Source organism: Manis javanica, chromosome 15, assembly GCF_040802235.1.
Source record: "Manis javanica isolate MJ-LG chromosome 15, MJ_LKY, whole genome shotgun sequence".
Classification (NCBI taxonomy): Eukaryota; Metazoa; Chordata; class Mammalia; order Pholidota; family Manidae; genus Manis; species Manis javanica.
Genome location: NC_133170.1, coordinates 54,228,977 through 54,246,693, shown reverse-complemented (window position 1 = coordinate 54,246,693; position 17,717 = coordinate 54,228,977). Strand labels below are relative to the sequence as shown.

Sequence of the window (17,717 nt, the reverse complement as noted above, 5' to 3'; positions counted from 1 at the left end):
TTGTAATGCTTTCTTAGAATCCAGATGCCATGCTGAAAGGGCTTAAGCAGCCACAGGAAGGGGCCAAAAGCCTCAGCTCAGCCACACGAAGGGGCCAAAGCCTCAGCTGACCTCCCAATCAAAATGCCAGATGACTCTAAATTGACACTCAAGCTGACATTATGAAGCAGGAAAACATCCCACTCGGCCTACAGTTGTGAAGTAATGAAATGCTCTTTTGTCACTAAGTTTTGGGGTGGTGTATTGTATTTTTATAAATAACTGAAACGTATGATAAAATTCCCAGGTATATGCCCTAACAAACATCCACACACATGCATCAGAAAGTAGAGTTTTTAATGTTTATAGTAGCATCATTATTCATAAAAGCAAAAAGTTGGAACCCAAATATCCATCAACTAGCAAATGTATAAATGCAAGCCAAAGATTATATATAGGACAGTATTTTTTTAAAGCTCTAAACAAGACAAACCTTAGCAATATATTGTCTAGAGATACATATATGAGTTATTTTGAATATGGCAAAGGAAATGTTAAACCTCAGGAGAATGTGTTCCTAGTGCTAATAGGAAAAGCAGGAAGATAGGTTAGAGAAGGAACATGGTTGGATGTAAGATTGGTAATGTTCTAGTTCTATAGTTGGGTAGAGATTTCACAGGGGTTTACCACTATGTTCATAATTACATATACAAGTATTACATTCTTTTATATTTTGACTTAAATATTTTCTTATATAACTCGATATTATGTTGCAATTCATATCCAGTTTTAACATCAAATACTTATTACACAAACTTTTCAAGTCTAGAATGATTTTTATTTCAAGAGGAAAACCTTTTGTTTTAAATGCTGTTTATACTGGAGACTTTATTTAAATACAGTAAGTTATTTTAACAACCAAAATAAAGTATCTTAAACAGCAAGAAGCATCTCTCTTTCTAATTAAGTTACTGACTCATTTAAAAATCTTCATTATTTAGAAAGACTTCAGATGCTCCTCAAGCTCACCCTTCTACTTTGAATTACTGGCCTCTGCAGTTTTAAGATTAGATTTATTTCATCTACCACACATTGTTTCATTATCCTGTTCATTCAAATGCCAGTAAGTTGCCTAACATATTAAAATAAGCTTTCTTTAGCTACAGTCTAGAGTTAAAATGATTTTAGAACTGAAATTAAACTTCCATGAAGCAAGTTTATTAAATTTTTTAAGTTGCCAACATATGCAATATTTTAATTGTCAATATATTCAATAAATAATCCTATTCACTGCAACAGGTTCTTTTAAAGCACACTGGTGGATAAAAATTTGCTTAAAAAAATAAAAAAATACAGATCATTTTTAAGCGAAAACATCTTGTGAGATTATTAAAGCTTATCAGCTTAAGACTCACAGGAATATTGCTATTACTACATGGAATAATAGTTTAATTAAAGAGCTGATCAGTTATTTTGTTAGAGTTCAATCCACAGTAAAAGATAAAGACTTTTTATCTTGGCTTATTTAAGTTCTCAAGATCTATAATATTCAATGATCCTCCCAGTAATTAGACACAAACAAAGTTGTTTCCACTGCAGAGACACTTTAATGGAGACAACCAACTTATTTCACCCCTAATGAGTATTTTTATTTAGTACCCTTCAACTTCTTATGGTAAAGTTTAATGAGACCAGCCAGAGTAGAGATGGTTTCCTAAAAGGTTGCTTAGTTTCCATATTAATTACATACAGGTATCCCAGCTTTTCGAAAGTTCTTTGAATTACACTGCCTCACTTTTACTAAAGACCTACATCAGTACCTGTTTTTGCTAACTGAAACAAGAATTTTCACTTCTATGAAAAACAGGTGAAATACAAAAATAGCATATGGCGTTTGTTTTGCTGTGAGCCTGATCAGAGCAGCACGCCCCCTAAGCAGCGAGTGGCCCCACTAAGCTCCTTCTGTGAGAACTATATACTAAGCATCTCACCATCAAGCTGCCATAGTTTTGAACTGGGTCGGTAGCATCTGTTTTGCATCATAATGTAATTTTTGTGCACCTGTTAGCAAGATGTGTCCTAAGGAATCAGAATAGCCTAAGAGAGGTTATTTTTGGGGGATCTGGGAACACTCAAAAATTTTTCTGTATACATTAATGGTAATTGCTCCTTCTCTTTACACCATTTTGGCTTATGAAAGGTTTCACAGGAAGCTCTGTTTTTGAATAGCTGGGAAACCTGTAACCATATTAAATCAATAGCAAGGAAACAAAATGGATTGTTAATCTAAGCCCACACAAACTCATCATTTGCATGAATTTAGTGTATTCTAACTAATGCCGCTGTATACAATGATCATATGTATTCCTACTGTTCCTCCATGTCAAGATGTATTTCTCAAGTTCAAACAAAATGCCAGCTTATAAATTTTACTTCTACTGTTTTTCATTTATCATATCAAAAGTTAACAGCACTGTAATATTTATCATTTATAAGATTTTTCTTTGATATTAACTAGTCTGTCTTTTCTAATTCAATGTTCCTTAACTAGTGAGTTAAAACTTGAGACAGAACTCTCTAAGTCTTCAAAAAGTACTCATGGAAATAAAATCTCTCTCCCTTAAAGTTTACTAATACCAACCATCTCCCCATTGCTGATGGCAATCACTGATGGCTATTGTAAGTTGTTTTTTTTTTTAAAAACTATCACCTCCTTTCTTCATCAACTTTCCTCCTTCTATAAGATTAAAATGACAACTTTATTGAGAGTGAGATTACAAGGTTCACTACTAAGAGGTTCATCAAAATTCCAAAAGGAGGGATGTGGGAGGTGTTTTTCTATACCAAGCAGTTCTCAGGCCTGCTTGTGTCCTACAATTCAACTCAATTCTGACACTCTCTACCTAAACAGACAGCATTGGATTCCACAGGTTAAGGGCCCAGTCCTACAAGACTGACACCCTTGTGCCCCTCCCCCACTCCCCGCAATTTCAGACTCAATGTGTGCGACCCACGCTTCTAAGCAACCAGCTATATAGATCAGAGGTTCCAACGACAATGAGTTAGATTAATTTGCTAGAGTGGCTCACAAAACTCAGGGAAACATTTTACTTACTAGATAACCAGTAAAAGGATTTATTTATTATAAAAGGATACAACTTAGGAGCCAGATGGATGAGATGTACAGGGCAAGATACAGCAAAAGGGATGCAGAGCTTCCATGCCCTCTCCAAGCACACCATCTCCCAAACCTCCACATGTACACCAACGAGGAAGCTTTCCTTACATCCTTGGGTTTTTTAGTGGGGGAGGGGGAGGAGGAGATTCTCCATTACTTAGGCATGACTGACTAAATTTTTGGTCACTGGTAATTTGACGTCCCGTCCCTCTCCCCAAAGCAAGCAATAAGTTTAAGCAAACTTAAAGTCCCAACCCTCTAATTAAAGTTGGCCCTCTTGAAACCGCTACCTAATACTTGCCAGAAGTCACATTAACATAATGACAAAAGACATCTTTACTATTCTGAACATTTAGGAAAATAACAAGGTAGGAACTCTGTACCAGAAACAGGGATGATGACCAAATACGTATTTCGTACTATAAATAACAGTATCGCAACTACACATATGATTTGGCTGAAATCACAGTCAATCCAAGGTGTATCAAGGTATTACACAAAAGACTTCCTGTATTATTACTATCCTCACCAAAACATAAAATGTGGTTATCATTAAGGATAACGGATCTATGTTAATATGAAATGAACAGCCACTATTTTTGCAATATCTGTAGCTTAAGAACTAGAAAAGATGTTCTTACTCTAAAGGATCTTCTGTAATAACAGTAATGTTATTATTAATACTATTATTATTCCTTAGAGGGGGAAGTGAGTACCATATTACCATAACAGTATCTTGCCAATTTAGGCAAAGAACTAATAACTTAAGTTGCCTTGACTGTTTTCACATTACAGGTATGAAAATCTTCTTTAAAATGGCTCTAGCCTATTTGTTTAGTTAAATGAACAGTCCTGAACAAAATTTAACTGAAGTAAGTTGGCTTTATAATGGGATTAATAAAACCTGTACCTATATCTCTCACATAAAGCAGGTAAGCTATATTGGATTGTTATTTCTGAAAGAAGTATTCCTGGCATGTTTCCTAACAGTTACTACATTAAAAAAACTGTATCCTTAATTCCCTGGCAAATTCATACAAGAGGAATTCAAGAAGTGTTAAATAGCATAAATCATTAAGTCAGACCATTATACAAACAAAGCCTAATTCAAAGTCATTTATATTTCTCTCTCGCATGGTATTACATGGAATTTGGGGGAGAAAAGATAAGTATACCTTCCTTACGGCACTTGGTTTAAATTTTAAATTTGAATTCTACAGAAATACTGACTGACTAAATTGGGAATTTGAAGAAAAGAAATCCTAGATTTAAATTATTCTTCAATTAACAATGAATTAAATAACAGTCCTTTATCTGTTCACAAAAGAAATCCAGTTTCAAGTAGCATGAGTTTATAATGACATGCAGCAGAGAAATAGCACTGAATTTGATCAAAATTAGTCTGACCAATAAACAGAAATACATTAGAAAGCAGTATGTTGATAGTTTCACTTAAGAACAGATTTCAATTACAAGTTTATAAGCTATAATCATGTTTCCAATATCCATAATCATTTGCTAAGCCAACACCAAATTCTCACACCTCAACAGATTTCAATTTCTTACATAAAGATCCATGATCTTTCCTTTATTTATTTGAGTAAACTTTTTATTTACTAAAGACAGCTTCTGAAAGAATCCTACTATCATACTTCTCCCATTCTTCTGGAAGACCAAGAAGCTACTAAATCAAGGCAATACAGGTTAGGGAAAGAATCAAAGTGGCAGCCACGGAAGACTGGAAGAAAGCAACATGGAAAACAGTATTAGAGAAATGCAAGCTATTCAAGATCCCATGACATCTACATGTCTTAGACAAAATCACACACAACCTAGGCTCAACAATCCTCTACAAAAATACCAATTCATTAAACAAGTTCATTCTAAAGGTTTTCCTAAATTCCTTTGGTACAGATCCCCTTCCAACATTCTTTCCTTCTTTTTAAGATCTGACTGCATCCACTCCCTTCCTTAACACAAATTTTTATATACTTCAAAAATTAACAGTTGGTAAAAGCCACAGTATAAAAACTAATTTTGCATATATTGATTATCTGATCATTTCTCTTGAAAGACAGTTATGTCTTCTCCCACTCCTCCTTTTTTTTATCTGTTTAAAGACAGTCTCTTTGGCCAGTTAGTTTGTACGTTTAAAAAAGTTGTGAAGGTTATGTGGAGACAAGGTGACCCCAGGTCGAGTTCAGTCTTGAGATAATTTTTTATCTCAAGTGAAGAGAAGGATGCCCTCTCTTTCATTTCAGGTACTTCCTGTTGCAAAAGAGCAGATACCTTCTCAGGTGGGTAAGAAGCCTGGCTAATCAAATTATTGCTAAACCTTATTACCCACATGCTCTCAACAACTTTTTTTTTTTCTCAACTCTTTAATCAACGAACATAGATCTTAACACCAATGCTGAGCAAAACAAGCAAGACACAAAAACCACAAGTAAATTTATCTTAAGTTTTAAAATAGGAAAAATTAAATTATATTATTTAGGAATACACATAGAATTATGCTGCGTATGAGAAAAGAGGAAGGTTGCAATTAGTATAAAAGTGGAGGGGAAGAGGGCCTGAGAAAGCACACACCAAGGCTTCTGAGGTGGTGGCAATGTTCTATTTCTTAACCTGGGTGATGGTCACATGGATGTTTTATTTTATAATTAGTCATTACACTGCACATTAGGTTTATATACTTTTCAGAATATGTTATATTCCACCATTAAAAGAATAAAATTTTTTAAAGACTGAAATGGAATACCTTTATCATTGGTAATAAAAGCCTTTACAGAATACATTTCTTTTCTCTTGCTTACATAAACATTTAAGACATGTTCAAAGAATATCTCAAAACTGTAAGAGTACTGCCTTCCAATAATTCTGTACTTATTTTTCCTGTGGATTACACAAATAAGATGGGATATAATTTAGTTTTATAATAAAACCTTCCTAAATAGAGTATATTCCACTTCACAGGAGTTACTGGTGTTCTAGGAATAGTTCTGCCAAGAGAGTAGATCTTAAAAGTTCTCATATAAAAAAAATTTTTTGTAACTACCTACTACGGCATCATTTTTAAATAAATACAAATATGGACTCATTCTATAGACCTAAAACTAATGTTGTTAAGTCAATTATACCTCAACAGTAATAAAAATAGAATTAGATGAAATAGATATGGTGGTCACCAGTGAGATTCCAGTCATGATTCTTTTCACATTCTATTCATTTGGCCAGCAACAAATAATTTAGGCTGTGCATATACTGGAACTTTAGGAATTAATTATGAATTACTATAGTTTAATTTTAAAAATAGTACGGAAAACAGTATATGCTGCAACATTATCCATCATCCATCTATGGAGAGAGAAGGGTCCAATAATTTAAGTTTAAAAATAAAATTCATTTGAAGTCATTTGTGAGTTGGAGAGACTGCTAGATAACACTGAAGAAAATAACACCATATTGTGAGGAAAATCTTTAACTACCCGAGAATGGCTAATGCGTGTAAAGCTTGAAAAACAAATTAAGAGCAAGCCCCAAAAGAAACATTAACTTGTTTATCAACTAATCATCAATATTTACATAATATAAAAATAAAATTTCTTTGTTTTTATACAACATAGTATTTCCCTTTGGATTAGAAAGAAAAAGAGCCCAAAAATAAAGTTTGAGAACTTAAAATCTGGAAACTATTAAGGAAATTACATACTAATGATACAATTTTTTAAGTCACTATTTCAAAATAAGCCAAACTTCACACAAAAGCTGTTTCCATAGCTAAATTTTAACTGCCAACATTTCCAATATTGTCAATTTAAAGTAAGTGACAGAACCTAATTATCCCTCATCTTCAGAAGTAACAATATTCAAATTTCTCAAGAAACTCCCTCTAATGCAAACACAGGTGCAAAGAAAACAGAAAAGAATCTAGCCAACCTGTAATGGTACCACCTTAGAAAAAGTACCTCATCCCTCCGGTGGTCATCTTCTCTGCCCAGAAAGCAGGCCGACATATACTCTAAAAGTCTTTTAGGGCTACAGAATTCTGGGTCTACTCTGAAAGTTCAGCTTTCACCCCATATTCCTTTAACTGGAATAGTTTAATTCTTCCAACCTCTTTACTATGAACTTTTTACAGACAAAATAAATTGAAGGGAAAACATTCTTCACTTGGATTCAATCATCTTTTCCTCTCATTCAGCTATTCCTCTAAAGGCCCCATCTCTGAAAATTCCCTAGTCATTCAAGTTTAAAAACTTAAAGCCACCACCAACTAACTCTTCTTTCTTCCCTCTATCAAAGCAAACAAGGTAATTAGCCATCATCCAACTAGTGAGCTTATTTAGCTAGACCACGGATTGTGCCCAGGCCTTTTGATAGGCCAGTGTGTTAAGATTTAAATCAGGACAGCTGATTAAAAAACATAAATTTAATGGAGGACACTTTCATTTAAGCCTGCCTAGGAGGCACAGGATGAAGTAAAAAGGACATAGATTTTAGAGACAGGCAGACTTGTATTATTCAATCCTTGTGGGGAATACTAAATTGAAATATCTTTATCTACAGAAATAAAAGATGTTACCTTTCTCCTCAATTCTAAGATCTAAAATCAAGTTGTGAGACACTGTAAAAACTAAGTGCCTACTATCATTTGGAACACATACTAGTTATCCTGTAACACAAAAAGAAAAAACGTCACAGATGATGTGGTCAATTTAATTAGTATACCAGTCACAGTTCTTTGGAAATTCATTTATCTAAAAATAGTACAAACTTAACCAATATAAAGGCATTCACCAATTTATGTACAGGTTGTATTCCAAAATGTTTAGCTATCTTTCATTTGAAACTATTAAAGCATTTTTCCAAAGAAATAAAATTCCAAATAGTGGTTAGTATTCCTGGCAAGTCTACAAATGCCAGTTAACCTCCATTTACCCCTGGCAGTCGATGCTACTCTCTCTTCTAACCCTTCCCTCACCTAACATACTCCTTTCTTCCTTTCTTTTTTTAATCCAATGGTATTGCCACTTTTTCAAACTTCTAAATCCCTGGAAATTATTCATGATCAGAAATAGGTGAAGTGAGGACACAGAAACCCTCTCAGAAAAAAGTAGTGGTTTAAAAACAAAAATAAGCACCAGAATTAACTAAGGGTGAAGATGGAGTAGCAGATTAACCATTTACATTTCCCCCCCTTTCAATAGTATTAATTTGGACCCGACATTATATTTGTGGGTCCTGTATTTGAAAATGTTTTCTTTTCCTCCTGTCTGTTTTAGGGAGTTACAGAAGTTAGTTTTGCAATCATACATAAAACTGAATTAAACATTACATCTGGATAAAATATGTCAAAGAAAGAGCATGAATAACACACCGAGTAACAGGCCAACTACATAAATTAAAAGTATTATAAAACCAACATCAATACCCTTCTAACAACTTCATTTTTTTCTCCTGAGACATCAGATTCAGTAAAGTTAAGTTATTTGACATGGACTAATGCACTGGTGTACTCAAGACCAATGCACTGGTGTACTCAAGTTACTAATCAAAACTGAGAATGACTGAATATGATTATAACCTGCAGTCCAAATGAGGATGATATAAAAACAGTATTTATATTCATTATGTTTATATTATTAGCATTATATAAAAAGAATGCAATCCAGAAATAAGAGATCCTCTTTATCATGGACTTGGGTAACAAAAATAACATTCTTCATATTATAGTGAACAATGTACTGTTCAATGTCTACAATCAAGATTTAATAGTAGTAATATATGATAAAGCTAATAAAGTAAAATACTAGCTGTAGAATCCAGGTGTTGAGTGTGAGTACTCACTATAAATCATTTCAATTTTTCTGTATGATGGAAAATTTTCCCACTCTAACAATAATGTACAAATCTGTTGAATTGTGGGGTACTTTTATATTTAAGTTAACTACAGTACTGTTAAAAATTAAGAGCATTACATTTTCAAAGTAAACAAACAGGAAAAAATATGATTTGGTCATTCAAGAATATTAACCTTTGTTATTTTTGAGAGCACTTACACACCGATAAATACTAAGGTATTGCAAAGAAAAGAACTTTCACCATTTTTTCATACCCCAAATCACTCAAACTTACAGAGCATAAACATCAGAGATAGATTAAATATAGACAGGCTACTAAGTTTACCGATATTCATAACAACTGGGGCAGAGGTTATAATTTAAATCCTTATTCTGAGTTTCTAATGCTTGGTCTACAACCAGTATTGTCTTAATGCAAATTACTCAAGGCAGTAAGGGGTGTGCAGTCTTATCCAAGTTAGCCCTCAAGATATAAAAACCCTAAAGGAAAAGTTCCAAGGTCTTTTCTGACAGATCCTAACTACCCCCGGACCTAGAATATGCCTATGAAACCCATGATTACTACCTATAGAAGCCCACACTTACCCAAATGGGAGCAGGTCCAATCCCATCATCCAATCCAGCAAGTGAAGGGACTCCCTGCACCTCCTCCCTAAGTGTTCCTGTAATTTACAGTGATCTCAAAAGCTTGAGGCTAGAAAATTTTTAAATTACAATGAAATCAGTGACAGTATACCTGTTCTGAAGTGTAGTTGGACTGCTGTTGCTAATGTTTCCACAAAGTGACTTTTTAAGATTGGGGGACGTTTGTGTTCTAAACTGGTTTTGTAAACCATTTTGTCTTCTTCAGAACTGAGGTCAATAGCCTCTTTCTGTCGTTTGCAAAGTGAAGAAAAACATGGAGACCTCAAAGTACAGGAAGTAGTCCCCAACTTACAAACAGCTTGCATTCCAAGGGTTTATCACTCCTTTGAAAACATTTTTGTACTAATTAACCTATTTATACCATAGTTTCTCTGAAAAACTGCCTTCCAAGGTTCAACTCTAACTGCAGCTTTCTGTCCTGCAAAAAGACATCTGCTGCCCTTCTACAGCTAACTGCAGCCAAAACTCTGAAGCCACGCACAAAGTCTCTCCAGGGCTCTAGGGAAAAGCCACTACAACCTGTACAGGCAGGGAAAAGGGCAGCTCTCCTTGCATATATAACAGCTTTTACACTGCCTCCATGGGAAAAACTACCACAATTTAAAGACAATGGTTATGGAAGAGGTACTTGGTTAATATAAAGTAAAAGTATTAAAATTACAACAAAAATAGGTAAAACTAGCTTTTGCTCCAGATAAAAAGATAACATTAGGTGCTGTTGAACTAGTTGCTCAACCAAATGTTTGGCAAGTACAGACAACATATTCTCAGACTGCTTCCTCATGTCTGATCAACTGAACTGATAAGGGAGGAAATTACTAAAATGAAGTGGTGAGGAGAGCTTTACCAAAAACGTTGCTCAGTTCCAGAAATTGCAGGGTACTTTAAAATTCAATATATAATATTCAACACTATATACGACCCCTTATAACTAGTAAGATTTATAAAATAGAGTGACAAATTTAGTAAGTATAACATTGTGACAAGTACCTTTGGCAACTAACTAGAGCCTTACACAACTTAAGAACTATAAAATTTACAGAATAACTAACAGAGAAAGTAAACTATTCACTAAAAAGACTTCAGAAATGAAGCTGGTAACAGACACAAAAAAAGAATCAGGTTAGACCAGAATAAATTAGTTTGTGGATAAAGAACCTGAGAGGAGTATTTCAATATTATTATAGGTTCGTGTCATTGCTACATGTTAAAATAATCTGAGGGACTCCCAAACTAATATAATACTAGAGTGTTAGAATACAGATTAGTTGAAACGTTGGCACTATTAGTACCTTTGAAGGAAAACTGCTTTAAAAATCCAAGGTAATAGTAACAGGCAATCTATACCTAACCCCCTTAAAAAATTTCTCAATAAAATTGATTATAAGAATGTGATGCCTAACTACTTGAGATCTTTCAAAAGATGAAAAGAAAAACAAAAGTGACTGAACTTAGGGTTTTTGTGTGATTCTGAAACCTAATTCTCTCATTAAGTCATGTGAATTATACTTAGACATTAGATTTATATTGACAAATGATTCACAGTAAGGGATAGAGACCATTTCTTTAAATTAAAAGGCTGTTTACTAACTAACCAGAATTATCTAATATTATGAACATAAACATTTAATTAGGAATATATTAAAATGTAAATATTAAAACTATTAGCAAAACATCTAAATTAGAAAGGTCTTTAAAGAGGTATATAAACCTTAATGTTGGTGTATATGAATTAAAATTCGAATGTTACACATTTAGCTAAAGGATAATGTTTCTGAAATGTTTTTACATATAGAAAAATAAAAGCAAAAGATTCTCATGCAGATAAAAAAGGGTTATGCTCTCCAAGCATATTCTTGAAACTAGAGAAAGAAATCAACTTTTAATTCATGATTACCAAACTCAATTACAATGGTCATTTTGGGCTGACTTGCTGCAGATTTGTAATGACAAAACTGTCATCACTCAGCCGTGAATTTTTCTGCAATCCTCAATTTCATTTTCAATGTTACTACTAAACAATATTTGGCCTTCTGTTTGTAAAAGTGATATCCCGGAAATATTATTCACGATTTTTGTTACCTGTAACGTTTGGCCAGCCATGCACTTCTGCTATTGTAATCTGAAAAGACAAAACTTTCTCTTCTCGCATTGTTCAGTAAAATATAAGCAGTTTTCATTTTCTGGTTCCAATTTTTAAAAATCTAATTTGCCTAAATGTTTCAAAGCTAAGACTAAGAATACTGTATCTAGTTCATAAACCTTCACAGTAGTTCATTTTCTTCAATATTTCCAAGTAACATAAAAGTTATTTTTAAAAGTGTTAGAAAAAAAATCAAGACCTCTAAACTGACGTTAAAACATTTTGTAGAAGAATGTCAAAGCAATTAATTGTTTACCTAAATTGAATTCTCCCTGAGTGGGCCCCTCTGGTGTTCAATATACGACGCACTACTTCAATCCCGTATTTTAACATAGGGGCACTCACTCCCCCAAATATTATTATCCATATATTCAGTAATGATGAAACAAATACCCTAACGTTCAGTTATGTCTAATTACAAGAAGTAAGATTAACCCAAGGCTGATACGTCAAGATGAATTTAGTTAGTTTAAAAGGCAGAGGCTTAAAAAAACAAAACAAAACTTCGAGTTGGACAAGTTGGATAAAAAGCAATCTTCCTATCTAAATAATTCACAGACCAGTAGTGTCTAAATTAGCTAGTGTTCCTAATGGGGTCATTTCCTAAAACATTCAGGTGGGTCCCTGATACTATGGGCAACTTCGATACGGTAATCTAAGGCTCCCTGTCACCGTGGTACTGTTCTCTTATCCACAAACCTCCTGCAGAGACCAATAAAAAAACTAATGCAATGCTTTCGAATACTGTGCATAACATACTGAGGGTTTGGCTAACAGAGTAACGAGCTTGCTCTAAAAACCAACCCAAGATAATAGTGAAGCAGTGAGGTGCTGAGCACTACACTTAAGGGCCTTGAAAAAAGCCACTCTCGATTGTATCTAATGTTAAATAAACAAGAGTCCCTAGCTTTCGGATCACTTTCTGGGATATTATTTCTATTCCTGCAACAACTCACTTTTCCCTTCTCGCACGAGAGCAAAAAGAGCACCGGCTAAATCGTAGAACTGCGAGGCTGAGCAGACAGGGCTGTTGCACGTGTGGACTCCCCTCCACCAGCAAGAGGGCAACCCCTGGACGATCCCATCCAAGCAGCAAAAACGTGCCCGAAAAATGAAAGGACCCGAAAGCCGCCAGCGGGAGGCGGGGAGTCCGCCACGGGTCCGCCGGGGAGCTACCTGCCCGCTCCCGGCGCGGCTGGTCCCGACTCGACGACCCGAGACAGCGGCGAGGGGATTCCTGCTCCTCCAGGGAGCCTGTACGCCGGCGCGGGCGGGGATCAAGGTCTCGCTCGGGAGCCGGCGCCCCGCCTCGGGCGGCGCGGGGGAACTTCGCCCACAGGCGGGGGCGCGCCGGGGGCCCGGGGCCGCGCTCGCCTCAGCCCGGCCGAGGGGCTCGGCGGAGGCGCGGGGCCAAGTCCGGGCGCGAGGCGGGGGAGGGGCGGCGGGCACTTACCACGGGTCGAACTCGTGAATGATGCTTTCGAAGCGAATGACCGCGAAGAGGCGCGAGCTGAAGCCGGCAAGCCAGGCCAGGAAGAGGATGGTGAAGGAGAGCAGTGACTGCCAGCCGGCCGGCTGCGACAGCCCCCCGGACAGCCCTGCGGGGGCCGGCTTCGGCGGCGCCACGCCGCCGGCCGCCTTGTGCGCGCACTGGGCCCCGGGCCCGTGGTGGCCGTGCCGGCTGTTCCCCAGGGCCATGAGGCCGCTCCACGGGGACGAGTTGAGGGACGACTTGTGCTTGCTCTCCGGGGCCGAGGACTCCGCCATGTTGTGCCCCGGCGGCGGGTCTCGCTCCTCGCCGCCGCCGCCGCCGCCGCCGCCGCCTGGTGCGAGGGGTGCTGGGCGGGGACCCGGAGAAGGAGGAGGAAGAACAAGGAGGAGGGAAGAGCGCCGCGCGCTCCCGCCCTCAGCGCCGCGAGGCCAGGGGCCAGAGGGTGGAGGCGGCGGCGGGGAGTATCCGCCTCAGCAGCGGCCGCGAAAGCCGCTCTCTCAACTCGGATGGCCCTTGCGCCCCACTAGCCATCCGTATCTCCAGTGCAGCTGCGGCAGCGGCAAAAGCCGACGGGACGAGGGCGCCAGAGAAGGAGCAGGAGCAGACGGAGGCGGCACCACGGCGCGGAGCAGCAATGACATTCCCCCTCTCACCCGCCGCCCGCCCCGCCGGGAGGAGCAGGAGGAGCAGGAGGAGGGGCTTCTGGAGTCCGGGCGGAGCTCAGGCTACCTCTGGCTCCGCCCCCAACCCGACAGGAACTGGCCTTTCCACCTGTCATAATGCGACAGGTCCGTTAGGGGGCGGGCTCACACCCGCTGTACTCGCCAATAGGGGCGCGAGCTGTGGGCGGGGCTCGGCCCAACCGCTCTTCCCCGCTCCCTCCCCGCCTCGCTCCCATTCGCCTGAGCAGCGGAGCTGCGCGGCTCTGGTTTCATTGTCAGTTGAAAGACGCGGTTTCGCGCCTCTGCGTTGCCAGCGAGGGAGGGTATTAGACGGCTGCGCTCGCGGCATGGAGCCGCGCCAGAGGGTCCAGGTCGTGGGAAACAGAGGACCGGCCTCCGTCAGAATCAGCTTAAGGGAGGTGTGGGACGCCGCGCCAACCGGCCGGGCGCTCGCGGGCTCCGCGGTCGTGACTTTCAGCCCGCTCTGCGCTGTGCGCCCTCCACGTGACCGGACGCGCAGGCGCGCCTCGCCGGGTGCGGGCGCGTGGTTCAGGCCGGCGGCTCCCCGTGGCACCCCGCACCGGAGCTGCGGATGAGCGGCGGGCGGTGCCGCGATCCACCGGGGGCTGCGCCGGCTGCTTGCCTCCGCGGTTGCGAGCGAGGGCGGGTTTGCCGACGCTGCTGTCTCTTCCGAGCAGCTAGCAAGCCCCTCGCTCCGGGAAGACCTGGTGGAACAGACGAGGTGCGACTGGTTTCACTTGCGGTGTTTTCCTAACTGCAAAAATGTTTGTTCACTGGAAATTGGCAGAAGTAGGACTTCATTGTTCAGTGCTGCACACATTCCATCAAGCGAGTGAAACTAATTGTGGACTTTGAGCTGTTACCCAATTTTCTTAAGTGAATGGAACAGGCTGAAGATCCCTGTACAAGAATTTTTGCATGTTTAGAATATTTTTATAGCTTCTTCCTCTTTCCTCCGTTCCTCCCGCCAAAAGAAAGTGTCACTGAGTAGACCTAAGTTCAACGTAGAATGAGAACCTAAGTGGAGCAGTGGGGAGACCAGAATTACTCGGTAGAAATCCCGTGAAGGGCACGGAGTTTTCAGTATAATCAACACAGTAAATACTCTGTTATCTGTGCGTGTAAATTAAGTTTATCGTCCATTTTATTAGGTAAATATCATCTGAACTTAATATTATATACGTAATTAAAAATTTTTAACACACTTAGAAAATTGTAATGTATTTCGAAGTTGTGTTTAGAGTTTTTGAAAATGTAAGATAAATGAACAAGTATACTTAGAGGTCACTCTTCAAAACTAATGGATTCAGCCTGATAAGTGATTAACTTTTCTCTCTTTTTCTTACAAAAATAGTCTCATTATGGGAAGGATGAAAAGGTTTCCAGAAATAGACTTTCCCACCAACAATTTAATAGCCAACATTTATTGAGCATGTAAATTTTAATGAGAATTATGATAAAATATTAACTGAGCCGGTTGTAAGAGAAGGTAAACTCTCGGAATCCAAAACCATGTATGCTAAAAGGCCAGCGTTCAGAGTGTTTTTGCTCGTCTTTCATGAACCAAAGTTCTGTCGGCCTGAAATAAATTTGTTGTGTTTTTGTTTTCATTTACTTGGATATTTCTATTTTATTGTCTTAATACTCCCCATTAAGTCCTGGTTTATTTATGCGCCCTGGTCTGACAAGTGACAAGACTTGGTTCTAGTCCCACACTGTTGCTTACTAGCCATGTAACATTGGACAAGTCACCTGAATGGGTTACTATCCTTTCTACTTTTAAAATCATTTGTTAAAATCAAATGAGATAGCTTATCTGAAAGTACTTTGAAAAAATTGGTAAGGAACATATGCAAGTAGAGGGTAACAGTGAGGGTAAAAGCAATAAGGAAAAACCCCTGGTAGTTTTGGTCTTCACCCACACACTCACTGATTCCTTGGCTCCTCCTCTATGCCACGCTCTGTGTGGCACTGGGATGCAGCAGGGAACAGGAGTGATTTGGTTCTTCCCCTTGCTCAGCTCACCGGCCCCTGCCAGGGAAGTGGACATTGACTAAAGTGTCACACTTCTGCTAAGTACCAAAATGCAAAGTGGCAAACACTCTGGAGAAGTCATACATGGGGGATTTCATCTGCACAAGATGGGTATGTTACCCTAAGGAAGCAACAGGGCTGAGGACTTGGGGTAAGGATGAAGGGATCAGGTAAAGAAGAACGGGAAGAATTTTCCAGAGAAATATACAGGGGCCCTGCAGTGAGCCTGGAAGACAAGTATAAGGAGCCCCAAAAAGGGCCAGTGTGGCTGCAACAGATAGTGGAACAATGTAGAATAGGAGTTGAAGAAACGACCAGGTGGTGTAAGTCACGTTAGGAAGTGCTTGTTTTGTTTTAACCTGAAAGTAATAGGGAGCCATAAAGGGTTTTAAGAAGGATGTAGTGTGAGAGATTGAGAAAAAGAAAGAGATAATCAGACGTGTGTTCTGAAAAGGTTCCTGAGAATGCATTGTAGAGAACACATTGGAGAGGAGACCAGAAAGAGATCTCATCAGTCTACCTGTGCCAACACCTGAGGTTTCAGATGTTACTTTTGTGAGGAATGCATACCAAGGAATCTACACAAACTGCATCAGGGTGAATTCTCAATTTCCAGTCCAACAACAGAAGAATGGTTTCCAGTTTGTGCAAGAAGCTTGAGTGTATTGCTTTGCTTCTCTGTCCTTGAGTTCCCTGATACTGCTAGGTGCTCACTGAGTTCTAATCTGTGGGGTGTCAGTCAGACATAATCTCTGCAATGTGATGAGTGGGGTGGGATATTAGAAGCAGAGCAGAAAGTGGGCCCAGATCTACCCAGGCTTCCAGGGGGAGGTAATATTTGAGCTGAAACTTGAAGAATCAGTAGTTCTCCAGTCATGCCAGGAAGAGGGATGGGGGGATTCCAAGCAGAAATAAGGAAGTCCATGGAAGTAATACACTAAGCTTAGTATTAATGAGGGCACATTGGGAGGTGAGGCTGAAAGGGAAATAAGAACCGTATTATCAAAGATTTGTCAGCCTTGTTAAGTCTAGATATTAACCTTTCAGCAGCCGGGAGTTATTGAAGCTCAATTTTGAACAACAATAAAATGATCAGACTTGGTTGATGGAAAAAAATCTTGACAGCAGTGTGAGAATATGCTGAAAAGGGTGAAGATAGGGGAACCAGGCAAGGAGGCACTTGCAGAAGTTTAGACAAGAGAATTGGATGTCAAAACTGGGATGGTGGGGCCCAGAGAGGAAGGGCTGGATAGGACAGGTATCAAAGGGTGGAATCAGCATGAGATAAAGAAGTCCAGGTTAGGATAAGTTTGGAGCTTCCCGGTTGGCCATTAGGTGGGAGGTAGGGTCACAGAATGGGGAGCACACAAGGAGCAGGTATGGAGGGAACAGGATCAGATCAGCTTTGGACATGTCATGTTTTAAGTCTCTTGAGGACATCCAAGAGAAGATGGCTAACAGGCACTTAGATAAAGAGATCCTATGCTCAAGAGGAAAAGTTTTCCTAGGGATAAAGGTTTAGGATTACACAGTGTGAATGCAATTTATTTGAAACTAAATTTAGAGAGAATGAGAGAAGGGTTGAGGACAGAACCCTAAGGAACTCCCAAATTAAGGAGCCAGAAAATGTGCCTTCAAGGGAGTCCAAGACAGAGCAGCCAAGGAGACAGAAGAACCAGCAAAGAGTGATGTCCCAGCA

The 17,717-nt window shown here is 39.3% G+C and overlaps 1 protein-coding gene across 2 annotated transcripts in view; it reads right to left on the bottom strand.

The window, feature by feature from the left end:
• Positions 1-13,975, bottom strand: part of STT3B (STT3 oligosaccharyltransferase complex catalytic subunit B) — a 109,726-nt gene extending 95,751 nt beyond the window's left edge. Inside the window, exon 1 of one of the 2 annotated variants that reach the window (XM_037008625.2) lies at positions 13,263-13,975. In XM_037008625.2, coding sequence (XP_036864520.1) covers positions 13,263-13,576 — 314 coding nt within the window. In that variant the 5' untranslated portion in view covers positions 13,577-13,975. The remainder of the gene's footprint in view (positions 1-13,262) is intronic. The other variant, XM_037008626.2, reaches the window with a different exon arrangement.
• Positions 13,976-17,717: the final 3,742 nt, after the last annotated feature.